At 46.9% G+C, this 21,650-nt stretch overlaps 1 protein-coding gene across 2 annotated transcripts in view; it reads right to left on the reverse strand.

Annotated features, from left to right (window-relative positions):
- Mvb12b (multivesicular body subunit 12B) overlaps positions 1–21,650 on the reverse strand; it is a 151,755-nt gene that overhangs the window by 85,042 nt on the left and 45,063 nt on the right. For both annotated transcript variants that reach the window (XM_051185249.1, XM_051185250.1), the window contains 4 exons: positions 20,318–20,425; positions 13,622–13,718; positions 7,411–7,540; positions 4,322–4,444 (listed from right to left, as the gene is read on the reverse strand). In XM_051185249.1, the coding sequence (XP_051041206.1) occupies positions 4,322–4,444; positions 7,411–7,540; positions 13,622–13,718; positions 20,318–20,425 (458 nt within the window). The remainder of the gene's footprint in view (positions 1–4,321; positions 4,445–7,410; positions 7,541–13,621; positions 13,719–20,317; positions 20,426–21,650) is intronic.

Raw genomic sequence — 21,650 nt, forward strand, 5'->3', positions numbered from 1 at the left:
TCTGGAGAAGGTCTCAGTGGCCAGCACTGAGCTATCCCAATATACTGCTAACCAGGCTACCCCTGGCAAGGTGTCTGTTGAGTCTGAATTTCTAAGGGAGGGATTATGATGGTTGGTTTTAATTCGTCAACTTGACACAATCTAGAAACATGCACCGTACTTGTGGGCTAGGTCACCTGGCCCTGTGCTGTGGCCATGTGCTGTGGCCCTGTGACCATTGGGAGGTCTTTCTTCACATCCACTGCCTTCTACCCCCTGGTTCCCATGGGTGCTGCAGCCATGGACTTACACAGTATTGATCTTATCCGTTGGCACATTTGCTCTCCTTAGTGACTGTGTCATCTGTAGGTTTGAGAAGCTCAACAAGCTGGAGCCAGCAGCCCACCAAGATCCATACCCAGGAAACACAGGGACATTCATTTGTCCACTTGGGGCTCCTGGCACTCTCAACCATGGATCCCTGGAGCTTCTTAAATCTTAGTCTAGGCAGCCATGGAACCTCTCTTTTTAGTGGGGTCACCTATGAGACCCCATGTGTGAGAGGGTTAGGTGCTTTGTCTGTAGGCGAGTCCTCGTTGGTACCTGTGCCCCCAGGTGGTAGCCCTCAGCACAACAGGAAGCACCCCTTCCCCACAAGGCTGGCTCACTTAGCCAAGGCCAGCCCAGAAGAGGGATGGAGAGATAGGACACATCCTCAGCCCTTGGGTCACCCTATCCTTCTGGATAATGTACATGACACAGCTGGACAGGGAACAGAATGATCACTGCTTGGAGGGAAATACAGGCTCCAGGACCTGGACAAAGCGGCTCGCTCCAGAGATCTAAGTAGAAGTTTGCAGGTGAAACCAAGGCTCACTGTACAAAGGGCGAGCTCTGCCAAAGCCATTTAATGCAGCTTTTGACACAAATTCCACTGAACTCGATGCTCAGTTCGCTGGATACTGCATCCTACCCACCCTGAGACCTTCATTCAGGAAGGCAGGGAGGGAGCTCCAGGTCGAATCTCACCACAAATGCCCCTGCAGCAATGGGAAGAAGGCTCAAGTGCGAAAGGGAAGGTCATGCGGCTGGGATGGGGAAGGTGACAACTTGTCACCTGTGAAAAGGTCAGCAAATGCCCCTTTTGTCTAAAGTAAAGTGGGAAATGACAGCTCTCCAAAAAGCTGCTGGGAACACTTTAACTCCAAATGTTGGCAGACCACATGTTCTTGGCTTTTGAGACTGACTCCCCGGCTCAGGAGACAGCTTGTCTGCCACCTACTGCATCTCCCTCTTACTCTGGCTCCCTCCCAGCATGTTGCCTGCCACCTTCTAGGTGGCCAGTAGAGGGCAGCCTGCCACCACACTCCTGGCAGCTATGCTTTGGAGCTTGGATCAGGTGTCCCCACACAATTTACCAGCTCCATGGGAAAATCATGAACTTGCTATACATGTGATGATGTCACCTACATAAAAGCACATGGGGAGAGCTCAAAGGAAATGTAACAAAAGGTTATGAGAATTTGCTCACTGGAAATGGATTTTGTTTTCCCATTATTTTCTACATTCTGCCAATTTCCCACCAGCACTTACTGCTCTTGTGACTGAAACTGCAGTGCTCAGGGATGGGGAGTCACCTGGAGGGGCAGCAACATGAGGTTCTCACTGTTAGAGAAGGCTGTGCTGTGACAATGGGGGACTGCCCACACAGGGGTCATGTGAACACAGGCTCAAGAGGAGTAAACACAAGTGTGGGGAACCAGTCTGACTTAACTCTGGGGCCCATGGCTGGGACACAGAAGGCTGAAAGTCGGGGGGGGGGGGAAAGGGAGGGACTGAGTTTTCAGTTACCATAAAGCTGTCTGTCACTCCCTTATAGAGACCAGCATCTTGAGGAACAAAACAGCATGCTCAACCCTTCCTGTCTTCAATGGAAAACTGAAGTAACTAACAATTCTTTTAAAAAGAAAAAAAAAAAAATCAAAGACTCTGGATAGTAAAAGAATAAAATCTGAGCCAACCCATGAAAGATAAAAACACCAAACCCAGATGACTTAAGAGGCTCACACAGGCACGCACTGCCTGTAAATCAACACCCAGCCAGAGAGGAGAGCTGGGAGAAACACACAGCAGCATTTGCATACAGGAGGTGATCCCCCTGAATGCAGGCTCACTTAACTCAGCCAAATTAGAATACATTTTATATTGACTATTTTGACATTTGTTTTATTTGGCAAGTAAAACAGAACTGATCCAATTTCCTTGCAGCCATTGTAAACCATAAACTGTGCACCAAGGTCATAAAACACACAAGCCTTATAAGCACCGTGTTGTGTTATGCCGCCCTCCATCTCCACCAGCTCCCAGAGCTTGGGTACTATGGGCTGTCTGCTCTGGTTAGGTAACCTGGCTCTCCTGTGACAGGGTGAGCACTCTTCCTGATTCTTTGGGGCCAACAGGGACCCTGCACAGTAAGTGTTTTGTCACCGGAACATTAGGGTCATTAGGAAAGAGGGAATTTCCACTGAGAAAATGCCTCCATCAGACTGGTCTACATGCAAGTCTGTGGGGGCATTTTCTTGACTAATAATAACTGAGGTGTGGGGGTTCAGCCCGCCATGGGAGCAAGCCATGGGAAAAGAACACTCCTCCATGGCCTTTACTTCAGTTTCTTACTCTGTATTCCCTCAATGATGGACTATGAAAGGAAGACACGAGCCACGTAAACTGTCTTCCCCAGGTTGCTTTTGGTCAATGGTTGTTTTCACAACAATAGAAAACAAATTAGAGGGGCTGGAGAGATGGCTCAGCAGTTAAGAGCACCAGCTGCTCTTCCAGAGAACCTGGGTTCAATTTCCAGCACCCATATGGCAGTTCACAACTGTCTGTAACTCCAGTTCCAAGGGATCCAACACCCTCACACAGACATACATGCAAGCAAAACACCAATGCACATAAAATAAAAATAAATGGATTATAGAAAAAAAGAAAACAAAGTAGAATGGCTTCATTCCATGCAATAGGAATTAGCAACCACTTGAGGTGATACCCATTTCTGAGCCCTTCCAGACCACATGTGTCTTTGGGGACTGGCTCTATTTATTCAAGGCAATTGATCCCCAAGGGCTCCACAGCCTCTGGAGTTAACCCAAGCTTGAGCTGACCATGAGCACCAGAGATAAATCTAAGCTGACCTCACCTGGCACAGGCGATGATGACCTGAAATGATGCTGGCAGAAGAATTAATTATTATTACAATAAATGTAATTTCCTGAAAACCTGACACTTTCTAAGGATTTTTAAAATACAGAACAGTACAAATGCATATTTGGCAGTTGAGCTAAATAGGTATAGTTTATTTTTTACAATCTTAGTGCTGTCTTGAGGGTGACAATTGCTTAAGTAAGGACTACTAACATGACAGGAGGGAGACTGGCTTCAACTCAGAGGCACATAGTGAGAAAGCCTAGCACACATGGAGTGTGAGCTGAGAAAGGGACCGTTCCAACCAAAACAAAAGAACAGTGTGCACCAGGCTCAGCTCCCCATTTAAAAACAACGGTTTGTCATTCATAATCTGATTTGGTTGTGATTTTCTATTAGTTAAGGCAACTTCACATTAAAGAGGTTTACTTTGGAAAGTGTTAAATTATTTATTAACAATGAAATTTATAATCATGTTAGTATTTTCTTTCTGTTTCTTAGATATTTTCCTTTAAAATGCTATGGAAGAGTCCCTCCCTGGAAAGAACAAACATCATGGACAGCTGACCAGTCCTGTTGGGTCTCTGAGGAGTTGCTGGCAGAGCTGAGAGGGAATTCTGCCCTCTGGAAGCCAGGGCACTAGCCACCTGGCTGCCACACACACCTGTGTATCTATAAGCTCATTTGAACAGCAAGCCAATTTTTTTGTTTTGTTTAATCTGGTTTGGTTTTTGAGACAGGGTCTCACTATGTAGCCTTGGCTATCTTGGAACTTGCTATGTAGAGCAGGCTGGCCTGGAACTCAAAATCTGCCTAGCTCTGCCCTCTGCCTCCTGAATGCTGGGATTAAGGGTGAGAGATACCACGCCTGTTCTGTTTGACCAACCAAGTTTGAGACATAGCTCCTGCTGTGTTGGGAAACTGTAGCATTCCCACAATATAGAATATTGAGAGACTTTACACAACATGGAACACACAGATTTCTGACTGTAACTTTTTAAGGCCCAAGTTTAGACTTCTGCAAATTTTCAGCTACATTTCAGCAGATGTTAAGTGAGTGTTTTCTAAACACTCAGCAAGGCTCAGCAGGCGCTAAGGTCATGGAATTGCATGGGTGAGATCCTCAACAAAGCCTCACCTGGGAAGGTTTGGGGCTGGGGTGGAAGCGGCTGATGACTGTGAGGGTGTGGTGGGTTGAGACGAGTCGTGGTTTCTTGGCACTCTGCCCATGCGATACCAGATGCCCATGCTGTTCAGTTCCCTGCAGGAGAAAAGAAAAACCTTCAAGACACTGCTGAGCTTGGAGCACTGACCTGAGCCACAAAGCCAATCGTTACCTCATTATGAGCTGTCTCAAACCCTAGGGAGGCTGCTCTCACAGTATAAGACAGGCCCCATCACCTCCCTTCATGGCTTGCGTGACTGCCTAGCATGACTGCAGCTGCGCTATTAGGCAAGCCTTTGTGTTGTAGCCATCTTTACCCACCTGAGCATGCCTGCTTGCTTTGGTTGTACTGCCTTGCCGGTTGGCATGCACACACTCTTTGTTCTACCATCTCACTGGTCTCAAGTACTCACTTCGGTTAGGGTTAGAGTGCCGTGAGCACAGTGGGGAGGGGTCTGGCAGACACATGCTTGATTTATAGAGGATTCTTCAAGTCCACACAACACTTCCAAATGTCAGGATTTGGCCCCTCAGTTGCGAAGATGGCCTCAAACTGGAGACTCACAGCCCACAAACCAGCACAACCAAGAGTCGATGCACACCTTATATGGTGTGATAGCCCCACACTGCACACCTGTGATATGAATGAGGCAAGCTCAGCCTTGGCAATGCAGCAGGATAATTTCTGCCACATGCAAGCCCTCCCTGCTGCCTCTAATGGTGTCTATGGGACTGCAAGCCAAGGGACAGCCTCTCTTCCAAAAATTAAAGACATTTATTCTGTGGGTCTTGGTTGTAGCCTAGGGACTATTTTAAACCAGACCTTGCCTTATCAGAAGAGTGAGCCAGCTGTAGCACCATGAAGTTCACCCATCTCTACCCAGCCACAGGCTGCCCCTTCCAGAGCCCGCCCACTTCAGTGGAGGCTGTGTCCTTTCCAGTCTGAGCTTTCTGCCTCTCTCAGCAAAGTTCAGGCTCTTGTCATGGTGGCACTCAGATTAAATGACTTTGATACTAAATCCTCAACTAATTTCTCTTACTTAAAAACCATGCTATGTTTTCTTCTTAGAGAAGATGTTATAGCCAGGATGAAATAAAAATCATACTTAAGCATTTAAAAAATTATACCAAAGAAGAAAAATTCTAGGTTTGTAAATCAAGGCAGACACTGATTTTAAAAAATCCAGTCTTCAGAATTGTTTAAAACAATAAAAAGAGCAGCTTTTAAAAATAGCTCAGCAGCTAAGAGCATTGGCTGCACCCACATAACTGTCTCATAACTGTCTGTAACTCCAGTTCTAGGGGATCTAATACATTCATACCAGTGCACATAAAATGAAGTTAAATAATTAAAAAATAGTATTGTAATAAGAGATGTAAACAGTAGATGCATACTCTTTAAAAGTGCAGTGGTTAGCTGTACTGTGTGTAAATGGACGCTGTGGGGTGATGTGTGATTTTCTGCTAACTGCTTCCTAACCCTGTAACCTGCCTGCACAGTTAGTTTAACTCAGGATGCAAAGCAGGATTTGCAGGTGTGAGCCCTTCCTTTACTTGTTCATTTTTGGGGCAGGGGATGGAGCTGAGTTTGGTGTACCCTAAGCATGGGCTCTACCACTAATGCCCATCCCAAATCTACCTTGTTGAGAATACATGAATCCACAGCAGAAGAGGCTGATGCAACTTCAGCTGCAAGACCCTAGTCTTAACTGCAGTGAGTGCAATAAGCATCTATTTCTTTTTCTTCATCCAGCCCTGCCCCAGATCCACCCCAGCCTCATCCAGCCCCACCTTCCTGACATTTTACCCCCTGCACATTTTGGCACAGCCACCCCATCCACTATTCTTCCTTGAGCTCTAATGAAGCAGTCCTTATTTCTAGCTGAGGCTGGCCATGGAGGGCATGATCTTTCCCGGGTAACAGTGACCAGAGAGGGGTTCACATGATGGTGATCAGATGAATCAAGACCAAGGACACTGAATTCTATAACTGTGATGGGAACCACAGGAAGGCATACGTTCTTGTCTCTGGACCTGCTCCTAAAGGGCAGCCGGCAGAGGGACAGAAGTGCCATGCCTCCCCAGAGAAAAAAGGTGTCAGATGGGTCCCTCCAGAGGACTGAGGGCAGGAAATCAGGTGTTCTCATTCTCTGAGTTCATACTTCTGCCTGCCTAAGCCTGACCGCTGCGTTAGCCAACAAATGCTTCCTTTTGCTTAAGCCACTCTGGGTGGGGCTTCCTGTCACTTGGGCTCATGGGGGTCCAAATTGAAGTGCTAGGATTTGCCTGGATTTGGAGTTTACAGAACATCTTGGAGCTAGGCCCTGCTCACTTCTGTAGGAGATCAGGCCTTGATGGGCCCAGCCTCCAGCAAATTCCCTGCTGTTAGAAGACATGCATTGTAGGGTCCTGTAATATGTGGGTTTTTTTTTTTTTTTTCTGAATTGCAACCAATGTGCCTAGAATAAAACCCAGGGACCCTATTTCCCTCTGGGCCCAACACGACCCCTGGTGTGGGCGTCTATTCCCAGGGTGTGCCACACTCGCTCTCAATCTGCCCACCCAGTCCAGCCTCTTCACAGCTGGTTCTCCTGTCTCGGAGATCTTTGCTTCGTATCCCTGCCTCCTGTCTTAACTGGAGTAGCCCCAGCTACTCACCACAAAGTCAGTTACATTCCCATCACTGTCTGAAACAACCTTGTTTATCTTCTTGCTCATTGTGCATCTCACTCCAGAGCAGCTTCTCTGTGAGGGCAGGGACTTGTCTCCCCCCACCCCAGTGGCACAAAAAGGATGACCATAAAATGCCCCAGTGTGAGGAGTTGAGGACCACAGTAACATCAGGGCAGCAGGTAAAGGGGAACAGAAGGCCCCAGGATGGAGCTACACCATGAGTTAAGGTAGGCTGAGGGCAGAGTCAGTGATAAGTACCAACACCAAGAGCCATGGATGATGGCCCAGTCTTGTGAGCCAGGCAGACTTCTCAAGTCTTGGGCTCAGGAGTGGCCCAAATAACTCTCAGGGGAGGGAGATCTGTGTGTGGAAATACTGTTGGGACTTACCCAATAAATGTATACTGGGGAGGTGCCTGCTTGGTCCGGCCCATGATGCGGATGTCACAGATGGCAGCTTCGGTTGAATCTCGAGGAATAAATTTAATGCATAGCCTCTTCTTCCTGAAGGCCACCTCCTCTAAGGAAGGGACAGCAGAAAGGTGTGAGTCTGATAGAGATGCCACCTGCTCTCCCCTTTGGGCTGAAGGGATGGGTCACCCTGTCACCTGGAAGAGGAGCTAAGCTCCACTTTTGCCTTTCTTGAGGCCACCAAGGACACTGCCCTGCATCCAGGGCCTGACCCCAGACATGCTGGCCAAGGACGAGCTCCCACAACTACTGCCACAGAGCCACTGCAGCTTCTGTAGGCCACGGCCACAGTATGGACACCCACCAGGACACCCACTGTCAGGCTCCTCTTCTCTTTCACTTTTTTATTATAGGAATCTTCAAGCATACCCCAAGGCGTGAGAACTGGAGGGCAGGGCCGCCAGCCCCTAGTCAGCACACTGGCTCCACTCTTGACACACCTTTAATCTTTCTGTCTGGATATATGGAACAAATCCCCACACTACATACATCATGTCGCCCAGCCCTACCCTGGAAGGGTCTGAATTCAAGTTTCTCAGTCATTGCACAATGCCCTGCCCTGCCTTGTCTAGCTTAGCATCTAGAAGCTGTGTGCTTTGCAGTGGGCTGGCAGGTCCCCAGGATCCCCTTTGCTCTATAACCACTTGCTCCTTGTGGCTCTGTGGCACAGAAAGGCAGGATTTAGGACTGCCCCTGTCCAGTAACATATCAAAGCTGGCTGGCTTTGGCCCAGGTCAGACCTTTCTGGAAGGCAGTGCATGTATAGCCTCCCAGGGCCTATGCACCGAGTTCCATAGCAAGGGCCTGAGACCTGAATAACACCCATGTGCACTGTTCTGGCTGGAGTTTTTTTTTTTTTTTTTTTAAGATGCTTATAGCTAAGAGCCACTCCTTGGTTCTTGGGTTCAAAGCAGCAATTCTCCAAATTCTGCCACTTCTTCTGTCCTGTTGAGTTCAAGTTCTTCTATCTAAAACTGAACTCCTCTTCACTGACTCTTTGGTGCCTTGAGGTAGGTCTTGAGTAGGAATGCATGCAAGTGTGTGGCTCTTCTCTGTCAACTGTCAGCCTGCACACCATGGGCTAGCGCTCTAGCAATGAATGACAGTACCCATCAAGGTGGCTCATTCATGGTTCTGAACTTTTCCTAACAGTGCATGAGTCTTTCAGTTGGATAATGTGGGTTTTTTTTTTAATTAAAATACATCATTTTCCCTTTCTTCCCTCTAGCCCTCCTATATACATCCCTGTTGCTCTTCTAAATTCATGACTCCTGACCTCTTTTTCCTTAATTGTTATTATGTATATGGTCCTAAATATATAGATACAACCTGTTCAGTCTCTATAATATTTCCTGTATGTATACGATTTCAGGGCCCACCATTTGGTAGCAGGTGACAAACTGGAGATGCCCTTCTCTGGAGAAACCTATTTCTTCCACACTCAGCACCTAGTTGCCTGGTGTGGGGTTTGTTTGAGACAGGGTCTCATTATATAGTCTAGATCAGTGTCAAAACTTGCAATCTTCCTGCCTCAGTCTCATTAATGCTGGGATTACAGGTGTGGCCATCACAGCTGGCTTCATCAGTAGGATCTGGGTTGGAACCCCAGCTCTGCCACTGCTGGCCCAGGTACCTTGGAAGTCACTTCAACCCTCTGACCCTCAGTTTTGCTGTCTGTAGAAGGGACCTACCTACATGATGGCCCACTCCAGAGGAATCTGGGTAGATGCAGCGTGGTAACATGATTTCTTGGCCAGTTCTGGGCACACAGTAAGTGCTCAATAGAGAACAGTTAGGAGGGATTGGCAAGCCAGCCCAGTGTGCACTAACAGCTGGGCTTAGGACTGACCCTCAAGTGGCAGAATTTGTAACCATTTATGCATGGTCCTGTTGGAGGCACAAAGGCAGGGGAAGGGTGGTCCTATGAGCCTGGTAGAATCAGCAGTATTGTTGGGTCTTTGTTACATTTTGGGGAAAGAGGGGTGTCTTTTTAAAAAGCTAGGCTGAGCTGGGCAGTGGTGGCTGGTGGCATACAATTTTAATCCCAGCACTTGGTAGGCAGGGGCAGCCAGATCCCTGAGTTCAAGGTCAGCCTGATCTACACAGTGAGTTCCAGGACAGTCAGGGCAACACAGAGAAACCCTGTCTACAAACAAACAAACAAACAAACAGGCAAACAAAAAGTCAGGCTGAAATGCCCAAATCCTATGAGTCCTTTCCCAAAAATAAAAGCAAAGGGCCACATCTTCAAGCTGTAGAAATGTCTGTGATCCACTCAGCAAACATCCTCCTTGTGACAAAGATGGTACCCTGGAGGAAAGGTGTGCCATACAACCCTGTACCTCACACCACTAGCTACCAAGTTCAAGTCCTGAAGGAGATGCACTAGAGACCTCCCCCGAGGTGAACTATGGGGCAGATATCCTGCTAGCCTTTGCCTCAGCTTGGCTCCATGTCTCCATCTGCAGCCAGCTCAGTCAAGGACGGATCCTCTCATTCATTACACATGCTTAAGCAGGCCTCATTTTAAGTAAACATATTATACATAGTCAATAGAAATGTGTTCAGTCATGCTAATGAACACAGGGAGAGTACACAGCACTTTACTAAAACAAACAGTCTTCTAGTGTTTCAGCACTGCATGGACTGCAACAGGCCATATTTTAAATTAATTACAGGGTTCTCATCTTTTTGGCTGACTCCATGAAATAAAGGCTTTAAGTACTCTCAGGAGATCCTGGGCTGACCATGAGGCTTTTGGTCCCCTGGGAAGTCATTGAGAAATGGTCCCTTGACCAGAGGTGTGCTTTTAGACACCTGATAGAGAGCACAGGACCCACTGGACAGCACCTGATACAAACATGGCGGCTTCCCAATCAGACCCACTGGGCCCCCAGCAGTCACAGCACAGGCCCACAACAGGGCCTCCTCACTAAATGAGCTCAACAAACAGGAAATACTGAATGGGAAATCCCTTGTGGCTATGCCATGTATCCATACAAAAGATATTATACATCAATTAGCTGTCAAAAATGAACATCAAGGAAATATTTAAGACTTTGAAAACTCCAGGAAGAAAATGGGAGTAAATACAAATCAACAAGGCCTTTTTAAATTTGTAAGCAGAGAATTCACATATCAAAAGGCAAAGTTTTACAAGCAAACATTTACAAAAGCACTCAGGCTTGCTAATAATAAGGAACAAATTACAAATTAAATACAATTTAAATAGTAAAACAAAGTAAGAGGCAGAGTGCCTGCACTAGGAGATAGTAGGAAATAGAGCTGTTGCTGCTACCAGACAGTGAGGGGCCTTCATGGAGGTCAGACAGCTAGCAAGGCCAACTTGAAAGACCAATATGCTCCAGCAACCTTATAAGGCAGAGAGTGGCCTCCTTTACTGACATATGGGTAAACTGAGCCAGGAGTTTGAGAGGACCTGCTTGGGGTTCACAAGCTCAAGCAGTAGGGCCAGACTGGACATGAGCACAGAGAGACAAGAGGTAAGGGTTGGTTCCAACAGAGGATCCAGAGGTGGACGGGCCCTTCCTTCAGTTGGCTGCTTGGGTTTGGATTCTGTGCAGCAAGGACTTATCCAAAGGTCATTTCCCCAGCCTGGCATGCCAATGTGGAAGAACTACAAGAAATAGGCAGAACTCTGCAGAAAGCACCAGCTGGTGGGGACAGGGAGGTGAGGGCTAGGAAGTCTCCATGACATCGGTGCCTGCTTTGAGGACAACTGTGGTGGTGACAAAAGGACCACAATGGAAAGTGAATATTCTAAGAAGAATTGGACTGTGTGAATTACATGGTATTTGAACTGTATCTTAAACCATTATAAAAAAAAAAATCCCCTGGTACTTAGAAAATCTGTATGTTCAAGGTGCATGTGCAAACATTTGTATGTTCTCTGTGTGTGTGTGCATGAGTATATATAGGTGCATGTGTGTATGTATTCCTGCATGTGTATACATGTGTATATATGTGTCTGTGTACATGCATGTGCATTTGTAGGTGTGTGTGCATATACACATGATTATATGCATGTACACATGTGTTATGTGCATATGTCCACATGTGAAAGCATGTATGTATCAGGTGTATTTATGCACATGTATGTATATATGTATGCACACATGTTTGCATGCATATGCATGTCTATGTGTATGTATGTCCATGTGTGCTTACGTGTGCATCTGTGTTTGTATGTGGGTATGTTCTTGCTCTTGGATAAAATGCAGTCACTGTGTCTTGTTTTTCTCATATACAAAACAGGCCCAATGCCCATCTCTACAGAGATCTCCTAAAGATAAATGACATCGTGAGGGTGAAGCATTTATCATGGGGGCCTTACATGAAACACAGTGAATATCAATGTCCTATTTCATTTTGTTGCTGTGATAAAACACCCTGACCAAAGGGAAGCTGTGGAAGAATTGGTTTATTTGGCTTACAATTCCAGGCTAGAGTCTATCATTAAGGAGAAGCCAAGACAGGAACTCAAAAAGCGAGTCAAGAGCAGAGAGAAACAAGCTTCCTCCAAGTTTACACTCAGCTGGACCCCTCTACCCACACACAGCCCAGGACCTCCTGCCCAGGGAAGGAAGGGTGCCACCCATAATGGGCTGGGTCAGTTAACAAGCATGACAACTTCCCTGCAAGCATGCCCAGAGGCCAATCTGATCCAATGATCCCTCAGCTGAGATGCCCTTCTATGGTGATTCAGGACTATGTCAAAGTGGCAGTTAAAACCAACCAGCACCATGACATTTGCTGGGACACATCACAGCACACAAATGAAAGCAGTCAGTGAGGGATCGGTTGCTTTGCTGAAATAAGTTCCATTGGGGGTGGCCATGGAGACATGGAAGCTGTTCAGTTTGAAATGCAAACAAGAAAACGGCAAGCAAGTAATGGTTCAGGAATGTTCTCACCATGAAAAAAAAAATATATATATATATACACATATATATACATATACATATATATATAAAGTGAATGTAAAAGAATATAGAATTCCATAAAGGAGTTTCACAGATAAAGGGATCTCTGTTCTCTTATTCACTGTCTCACTGCCTTACTGTTGTGGAATAGCTCATGAATAATTATAAATACATCAAGTTAATGTACGCCCAAACAAAGAAGCTCAGATATACTTTACCAGCCCTGCTATTACAACCAGCACCCCAGGACCTCAGCCACTAGCTCTCCAGAATTCTAGCCCTATCCCCTCAGGACCCTGGCCCTATCCCCCTAGGAACCTGGCCCTAGCCCCCCAGGACCCTGGCTCTAGCCCCCCAGGACCCCGGCCCTAGCCTTCCAGAATACCAGCCCTAGCACTCAGGACCCTAGTCAGAGCCCTCTAGAACCACAGGATTCTGATGCAGCTTCTCCATTCCCAGTTCTCTGCTGCTCCCCTCAGTACAATGTTGTTCAGTGGTTAGAACATCTCACCTAATTCATATCTTGTTTTATTTCTCGTCTAATTCAAATCTTGTTTTATTTAAGTTTTGGTTGTTGTTGTTTTGTAATAGACAGGATCTCATGTAGCCCAAGCGGCCTCACATTTGCTATGTAGTGAAGGATGACCTTGACTCCTGATCTTTCTACCCCCACCTTCCAAGTGCTGGGACCACGAGTTTGAGCCACTATACCCAGCTCCAGTTTGATCTTGCATGTCTAACTTGCCGTCTTTCTGGTTCACGTGTCTCATTTGCTCTGTGCACCCCAAACCAGGCACAGAACTGTTTCTTGCAGCCCCCAGGTATCTTTTGGTCTCTGCCCTTCCTCTCTTTTGCTTTAGGGTCTCATGCCAAGCTTGGCTTCAGCTACAGCTGAAGGCAGAGTAAAGCCCAAATATCCCTAAACTCATTGTTCTGTTCTTGAGTGGTCCCAAGCAGCAAGGGCATCATTCTAAGGAAAGTGACTCTGCTCACTTGCAGGCAGGGCCCCATATACTCTTTGGATACACACAGAACCCAGGCAGATGTCACAAGTGGCAGGCTCTCTTCTTCATCAAGAGGACGTCCCATCAAATGTTTCCAGATAAAAACACACAGAAAGTATTTAAAAGTCCACCTGGAAGAGAAGGAGACTGTCCCTGAGGCAAGCATGCTAAGGGCTGACTCACGTGTGTCCACCGTCTCCTGGATAGGGATGAAACCCACAGGCAATGTGTCCTTGACATCGATGAGCTTCATGTCCACCAGCACATTCCCCAAGTGACTCTTGAGAAGAAGAAAAGACACACAGACTATTAATTGGAACTTCTCAGCCAGTTTGAAGTCTTAGCTTTAGGATGGGTATTCAATACAGTGATTGCTGCTGCAGCTTTACCAGAGCAGGTTAATAACAAAGATACCTAATGTTCCCCAGCAATATCCAGGGAATATAGTGTACCTCAGGAAGGGGGGGTTCATCTGTGAAACCTCAAAGCCACTCACTGAGATGTGGCCTTGATGAGCTGGATGAACCCAGTAGACAGAACCCAGCAGAGGGCAGGTGGACATGTGGTCTAGACTCCACCACTTCTCAGGGTCAGCAGGTTTTAAATAGAGGAGGTTCTTGGATGCTTGCAGGAGAGGAGTCTGAAAAGGGACTGAACTGAATAGGGACTGATCACATTTCTAAGGGGTTGTTGGCTGCAGACAGTTTTTAGTTACAAGATGCATTTTACAAAATCCCAAGAATCATAAACTAACAGAATGGCAGCCTAGCCACCTCCGTATCCCATGCCTTCTAAAATGGCTTGCTGGGGGCTCATAAGAGTTCCTATCTAGTGGTGGCAGAGGGGTCCACAGTGCACAGTTTCTGTATAGACATCTTTTGAAGATGGTAGGTGGCACACCATTCTATAATTGCAAGAGAGAATTCTTTACAAACACGCCAGCACTTGCAGCTTTTACTTCACTCTAGAAACGGCTCTCAAGAAATCTTCCAATGCAGGGCTGTTGTGGAGATTACATTCACATTTCAGACTCATCTCAGCCTCATCAGAGCCAGTTAAGGCAAGAAAAATAGGTTCCCAGTCCAAATCTCTCCTGGTAGGATTACAGCAACATGCTGTGTGCCCACTCTGCAGAAGCACTGTCCTCCAAAGCCCCGTTTGAATGCATGCTCAGTTTGCCTGTCCTCAGTCCCAGAAAAATATCTATGGGGTCAGCCAGGCTGTCCTCACAGGGTCCTCTCAAGCCCTTATTCCCCTGCTGCTTAGGGAAGGCATTGCTTCCAACTCTGAGCTTGAGGAACAAAGACTCCACCTCCATCCTGAGAGCACAGGCATCTCCGAAATCTACACAGGGAACTTTTGCTTTCTGAACTAAGCCAGGCACTCTCTCCTTAAGCTCCTTTTAACTTCCTATCAATTTATAATTGGACTCCATGGTGGTTTGAGTAAGATTGGCCCACATAGGCTCATAGATTTGAATGCTTAGTCATCAGGGAGTGGAATTACTTGAAAAGGATTTGGAGGTGTGGCCTTGTTGGAGAAAGCATGTCAATGGGGGTGGGCTTTGAGGTTTCAAAAGCCCATGCCAGGCCTAGCGTCTCTCTCTTAACTAGTGGACCAGGATGCAACTCTCAGTGACTGCTCCAGCACAATGTCTCCCTGTGTGCCACCATGCTCCCTGCCATGATGATAATGAACTACAGACAAGCCCCCAGCTAAATGCCATCTTTTATGAGGTGACTTGACCTTAGTGACTCTTCACAGCAACAGAACATTGACTAGGACAGACACTGTGAGGTATCCATCTACCTACCATCTTCAAAGATATCATTACAGAAACTGCACTGAGAACCCATCTGTACTACTAAATAAGAACCAAAATGACCCCTGCTCCTATTGCTCAACCAAGCTTGCATAGCTCCTGGCACACAGTATGGACTCAATAATTATTGGCTAAACAAATAATGTCTGGTTGTTGCAGAATATTTAACTATGCAAAAATGTGTTGCATTTGTTTATGTTGCAGAATATTTGTTTAACTACATACACATTGTTGCATTTGTTTTATTATATAAAGATGTATTGCTGTTTTACCTTGCCTGCCTAAGGTACCTGATTGGTCTAATAAGAAGCTGAATGGTCAATAGTGAGGGAGGAAGTATAGGTGGGACTCCCAGGCAGGGAGAGTAAGTAGAAGGAGGAATTTAGGCTGTGGAGGAAAGAAAAAGAGATGCCAAGGAGATGAGGGACCAGTCAGACAGACTCGAGGAAGCAGGAAAGTAGAACATGCAGAATGAAAGGTAGAAAGCCCCAAGGTAAAACATAGATGAACAAAAGAGGTTAAATTAAGTTAAAAGAGCCAGTGGGGCAAGCCTAATCTAAGGCTGAGCAATCATACTTAGTAAATCTCAGTATCTCTGAGAGCTGGTTGGTGGCCCAAAGAAAATTCCAACTACATTTGGTGATACACTTTTCAACTGAGTGGGTGCTGGTGACCAGAAACCAAACCAGACTTCCTTGGATGGCAAATTGAAATGGTCACCCAAAGTCTAAAAGTTTATTATTGCTTATTATGGTGCATAAGTAAAACAGGCCTCAGGTGAAATTCAGAAGTCAGACTGGCGTGTGTAGCCTGTGCCCAGCACTTCCGTGACTGTCCCATCAGACACCTGTCCTTTCTCTCAACATCCCTGTGCTTGCCAACAGTTCCGTGTTACCGCAGCTCAGGGCCCAGGGTCAGGAAGACTGTACACACTGAAGTGCAGCATGTGAGGAGCAGGCCCTCTCTAACGTGGAACAGACTTCTGACTATCCAGGAAGGCTAGGTTCTACCAGGAAACTTGGGAACACCACTCACTGCCTTTGTTCCTGAGGCAGCTGCTCTTCCAGTCACCACTGCTTTCTGCATTGAGAAATTAACAACTGGGCGTGTTCTGCTGCCCCATAAATGGATGGGCGACCATCAATATTGTGGCTGAACATCTTCAGTGTGACAAGCAGGACTCGGTAGCCGTCAACTGCAAACCATTTAGCAACCTCACCCTCCCCACTCTGAGAAAATGTCCTAATCATAAAATCATAGCACTGGTGGTGTGGCCATTAAAACAAGCATATGGAATCCCTTCCACACATACAAAATGGGAGACTACTCCATAGAAGCTTCCAGCAATCTGAGTGTGGCTCTCTTCCATGGGGCTGCCCCTCTGTGGGTTATTCTCTCTCTCTCTCCCTCTCTTCCTCTCTCTCTCTCTCTCTCCCTCTCTTCCTCTCTCTCTCTCTCTCTCTCTGCCTCTCTCTTTCTTTTTTTTATACCATAGGCCCATAACACCATTAATTTTTCTGGTTCCTTTCCCTCCCCCACTTGTGCTCTCTTTCATTTCCTCCTCATAAATATGAAGAACGTATTCCCAATCCTTGTTGAGCAAATGATTCATACCAGCAGCCCGATATACACTGACTCAGGGTATTTATATTGTCTCTGGTAGCCAGTAGTTGCTAGTATACTGTAATTATTTTTGACAACTTTGCATTTAAGGTAGCCACAGATAACCAACTTAATATTCAAATGTTCATAAATCCTTCTGTTTAACATCCTCCCTACCTAATCTATGTACATTATTATTACAGGTAATGCAGAAAGTACAGGCCATGAAAAGTGCAATTAATCTCACTCCTTCCCCAGGAAGCAATGTCACTCTAAAGCCAGGTTTCTATATTAATGGCCTGATTGGGGGGAAAAGAATTTAGGATTCCAAGGAAGCTCCCAAACTCCTATGCTTCGAGTCTCAAGTCACCTAATTAAGACTTGGCCTGCTCTCGAGATCCCACACCCTCCCATATGGTTGTAAAATGATAACTCTGCCAACCCTGTGTTCTGACTCTATGTCAGGACAGACAGGCAGTCACCACTGGTTAGCATGTGCCTAGCTCCTGCCTCACGAGAGAATTGGCAAGGGAGCATTGTCGTTGTCAAAATTTGATCCCAAACAAATTCTATGCCCCAATTTGATCACTTGGATGTCCTAATATGAGGATGGAACTGCTAAGTGAGCTTCCCAGCACTGGACACATTCATTCTCTTTCCATAAAAAAAGGTGTACCTAGGCTTCAGTAGGGGATAGGGGCTTCTATGGCTACCCTCCTGGCAGCCTCATACCCTTATGACTTCTAGCACCCAGCTACTACTGATGGACAGCAACATGTTTTCTAGAAGAGCCAGGGACTGAACCCAGGGCACCATGCCTGCTAAGCAAGTGCTCTACCACTAAGCAAGTCCTCAAGCCTCAAAATTGTGTTTTCTATAATCAATTTCAAACTAATGACCCGGTGCTTTCTCTGAATCATAATGGACTTGTTGCTGTCCACATTCCCAGGACTTCAAGAACTCTTCTGCCTAGAAGATCAATACCTCATGGGTTTCAGGAGGAAATGTAGCAAGCCCCAGGATTGTGGCTATCCTCTGAGCACAGGGCTGGGGTGATTTGAGTGAGAAATGTCCTACATAGTGTTGATGATGTGGACACTTGGTCCCCACTCTGTGGGACTCTTAGGGAAGGTTTCAGAGGTGCGCCTTGCTAGCGGAAGTATGTGACTGGGGGCAGCCTTGGAGAGTGGAAAAGCTCACACCACTTTCAGTTCTCCCTCTCCTTCGTGCTTGCCATTGAGGACGTGAGCTCTCAGGTTCCTGCTTTTAACACCACGCCTTCCATTGTGGCCACACCTTATACTTGCAGCCACGCCTCCCTGCCTTGATGGATTTTTATCCCTCTAGAACTATAAGCCAAAATTCACCCCTCCTTCTGTAAGCTGCCTTGGTCATGGTGTTTAATCACAGCAACAGAAAAGTAACTTAGTCAAGGTGCTTGACCAAGTCTTTGGGACTTCCTCCTGAGAGTTTGGCAGCAGTGAACCCATGGCAGTGCACAAGGAGCAGTAGTCAGTGGACAGATCAAAGGCACCAGGAACAAAAAGCAGGCTCCAGGGACAAAGGGCCTGAGGAAGGTGCATGAAGGTGCAATTGTATGAAGGTGCAGCTGCATGAGGGTGCAGCTGCATGAGGGTGCAGCTGCATGAGGGTGCAGCTTCATGAGGATAGTTGATGGGTCTACTGATAACCTCCTGAGCCTCATCTGGTGTGCTGATGCCACCTCAGCCCTACTCTGTGGAGTCTCATCAGGCTACAGTGAGAGCAAAGGATCTGTGCAGACACACCACAACCACTGTGCAGGTGCCTGTGCTGGCTCAACTGCCACCATCCTGGTACTGAATGTACATTCAAAGGCATGATAGAAAAAGATTCTCCATTTCACTAAAAAACTCTGTACTTTACAAACATCAAATGCATTGTTCTTGTAATTAGAGGGGAGCTTAAGGGGAAGACTTCACCCCTCATTCTGAACATGTTAGGAACAATATTCATAACAAAGAATTATCAATGAGCAACAGACAGTGTGTGATCACAGTCCACATTCAGACATTGCTGAAGGGGCAAACCTGGAACTGGCAGTGGAACCCCAGGCTGGAGGGTTATGATGATGGGAAGGGCTGTGATAGAGAGGTTGTGACAGAAAACGAAGCTGGGATGGAGAGGGAGGCTGTGATGGGCAGGACAGGGAGGCTGTGATGGACAGGGAATCTGTGATGGACAGGACAGGGAGGCTGTGATGGACAGGGAATCTGTGATGGACAGGGAGGCTGTGATAGGCAGGACAGAGAGGCTGTGATGGACAGGGAGGCTGTGATGGACAGGGAGGCTGTGATGGACAGGGAGGCTGTGATGGGCAGGGCAGGGAGGCTGTGATGGACAGGGAATCTGTGATGGACAGGGAGACTGTGATGGGCAGGACAGGGAGGCTGTGATGGACAGGGAGGCTGTGATGGGCAGGGAGGCTGTGATGGACAGGGAGGCTGTGATGGGCAGGGCAGGGAGGCTGTGATGGACAGGGAATCTGTGATGGACAGGGAGACTGTGATGGGCAGGACAGGGAGGCTGTGATGGACAGGGAGGCTGTGATGGGCAGGGAGGCTGTGATGAACATGGAGGCTCTGGTGAAGAAGGCCTCTATTGTTCGGCATGTTTTATGTTGTGTGGTTTTTTTGAAACTACAAAATACATTACCATTAAAATTAAATTTATAAATTGGTAAAATATATTTCAAAAAACAAGTATCTGAATTAGAAGAGACAAATTATCTCTGACCCAGAGAGGGGCAGTGACTTCACTACCATGGAGGGAGCATAAGCAGAAGGTCATCTTGGGAGGAAACCATGTACAGTCACAGGTGGGCCTCTCACGGGAGACTCACCAAGACTATTGCCCCTTTTTCTAAAATGCCTCAATGGGAAAGCTCTTGTAGCTTTCTTTAAAGTTTCCTAGTTCATGGGCTCAAGTGTCCAAAACCAGTACAAGAGAATTATACACAGGTGGATACCTCTCTGTAAAAATGGTGACATGTCCCATGTCACACAGAGGCTGTATCATGTTTGGGGACAGGTATGGTGTAGTGGGTGCCAGGGACCCTCCACTGAGCTGATCTGCCCTCTGCGAGCTGCTATTCATTCGAACCACCCTCGGAGACTCTGTTCCATCCACAAGGCCCACTCGCAGGAACAGTAGGCAAATGAGAGAGCAGTGAGAGCATTTTCTGGTCTCCTTTAGAGACAACATCTTAATGGAATTCACTGTGCACTTGGGGACGTGGTTAATAATGTTGTTAATAAATGAAACATGGTGCTGGCTGCCAATTCTACCCTGTTCACTGAAACCACAGATAAATTAATACAGCAATGAACATAAAGCACACACACAAAGAGGAAACCCCAACCAGGAATGTAAATTATTCCTGCCCACTCAGCAAAGGGAACTACCATCAGACTCACATTTTCTTTGGAAAATGATCTCGTGAAACACAGGTATCTGGTAACCTTGGACTTGAATAAGCCGTCCTTCCAGAGGTCAGCATCCACACCATCTGCTGTCTGTGCAACCTGCAGCACAGAAATGAGAAGAGGGTCACAGGTAAGATAAGGCGGGTGTGCGCGGCTTCCCCTGTACCTGTTCCAATTAGCACTGGCCCCAACTCTCCTGGCATCTCATTAGTGCACTGCACTCAGCACAGGAAGAATGTTTCCAAAAGGGAAAAGGGAAGGCTGTGAAAAACACAACTTCTAAAAATACTGTCCCTTGGGAAGCCACTGATTAAAGACACCCTGACAGAAATGGCTCTAATGCGGGAAGAATAGCTTTTGTAATGGACTGTGAAGGGACATTAGGCTGCTGCCACTTACTCAGGGGCAGGCACAGGACACAGGCACAGGAGAAAGCCTGGTGAGGTGGAAATACACCTGTGAGGCATGGTGTGACTTCCTGCCCACAGGGGCCAGAGGGAGGTTCAGTCAGGGGGCTCTGTTGGGCTGGGATGGTGGGTGGGTCAGGAAATTGGCGCTGCACTGCATCTTCTTGGTACAAGCTCCTAAAGTGAAATTCAAGGTCAGAAACTACAAGATAGGAAAATAAACTAGACTCAGTTGATTCCACTTGGAGCCTTACTACAATGCCTCTTCTCAGTTCTCCTTCAGGACGCAATCCAGGGTAACATGAGCCTTTATTTGCCTCACTGAGCATGACATCCGGTCGTGAGTCTGGGCACAAGGAATTGACAAGGGACCTGGAGAGAGGAGCCTGCAACTTCCTGTCTCCGCAGAGTAGCCTGTGCCATCACAAAGTCATGTCAGGAGACCCAGGCAGCAGCTTCACATGGGGCATATCGGGAGGGGGCTTCAAGCAGCCTGTTTTCTGACTGAGCCACAGTTGAGCTTCTAAAATGTACACAGGGAAATGGGCTGAGGAGCTCCTGGCCATCCTGGAAGATGGCTGAAAGTGCTTCTGTTCCCATAAAGCTGTAGGCACCATAAATCGTCAACCTCTGACACACATGCGGAGGTACATCCCCAAGCTCACCCCAGCTGCCATCTTGGAAGCTGCCTCAGAGAAGCTGAAGACTAGCCAACAAGAGGAAACCACTTATTTCTCAAACTGAACAACTGTCAGCAAATCTGAGGGTAAAGAGAAGAAAGGCCATTATGCTGAAGTGGCAAATCTAACCTGAAAGCTCCTGAGGGAGGCTCTGGGAAAGCTCATGGTTAGATGGTGGTGTCAGCTGCTAACCCTAGAAGTCCCTAAAGCAGTAGGCAGGTACATCTCAACCCATTC

Source organism: Phodopus roborovskii, unplaced genomic scaffold (assembly GCF_943737965.1).
Source record: "Phodopus roborovskii unplaced genomic scaffold, PHOROB, whole genome shotgun sequence".
NCBI lineage: Eukaryota > Metazoa > Chordata > Mammalia > Rodentia > Cricetidae > Phodopus > Phodopus roborovskii.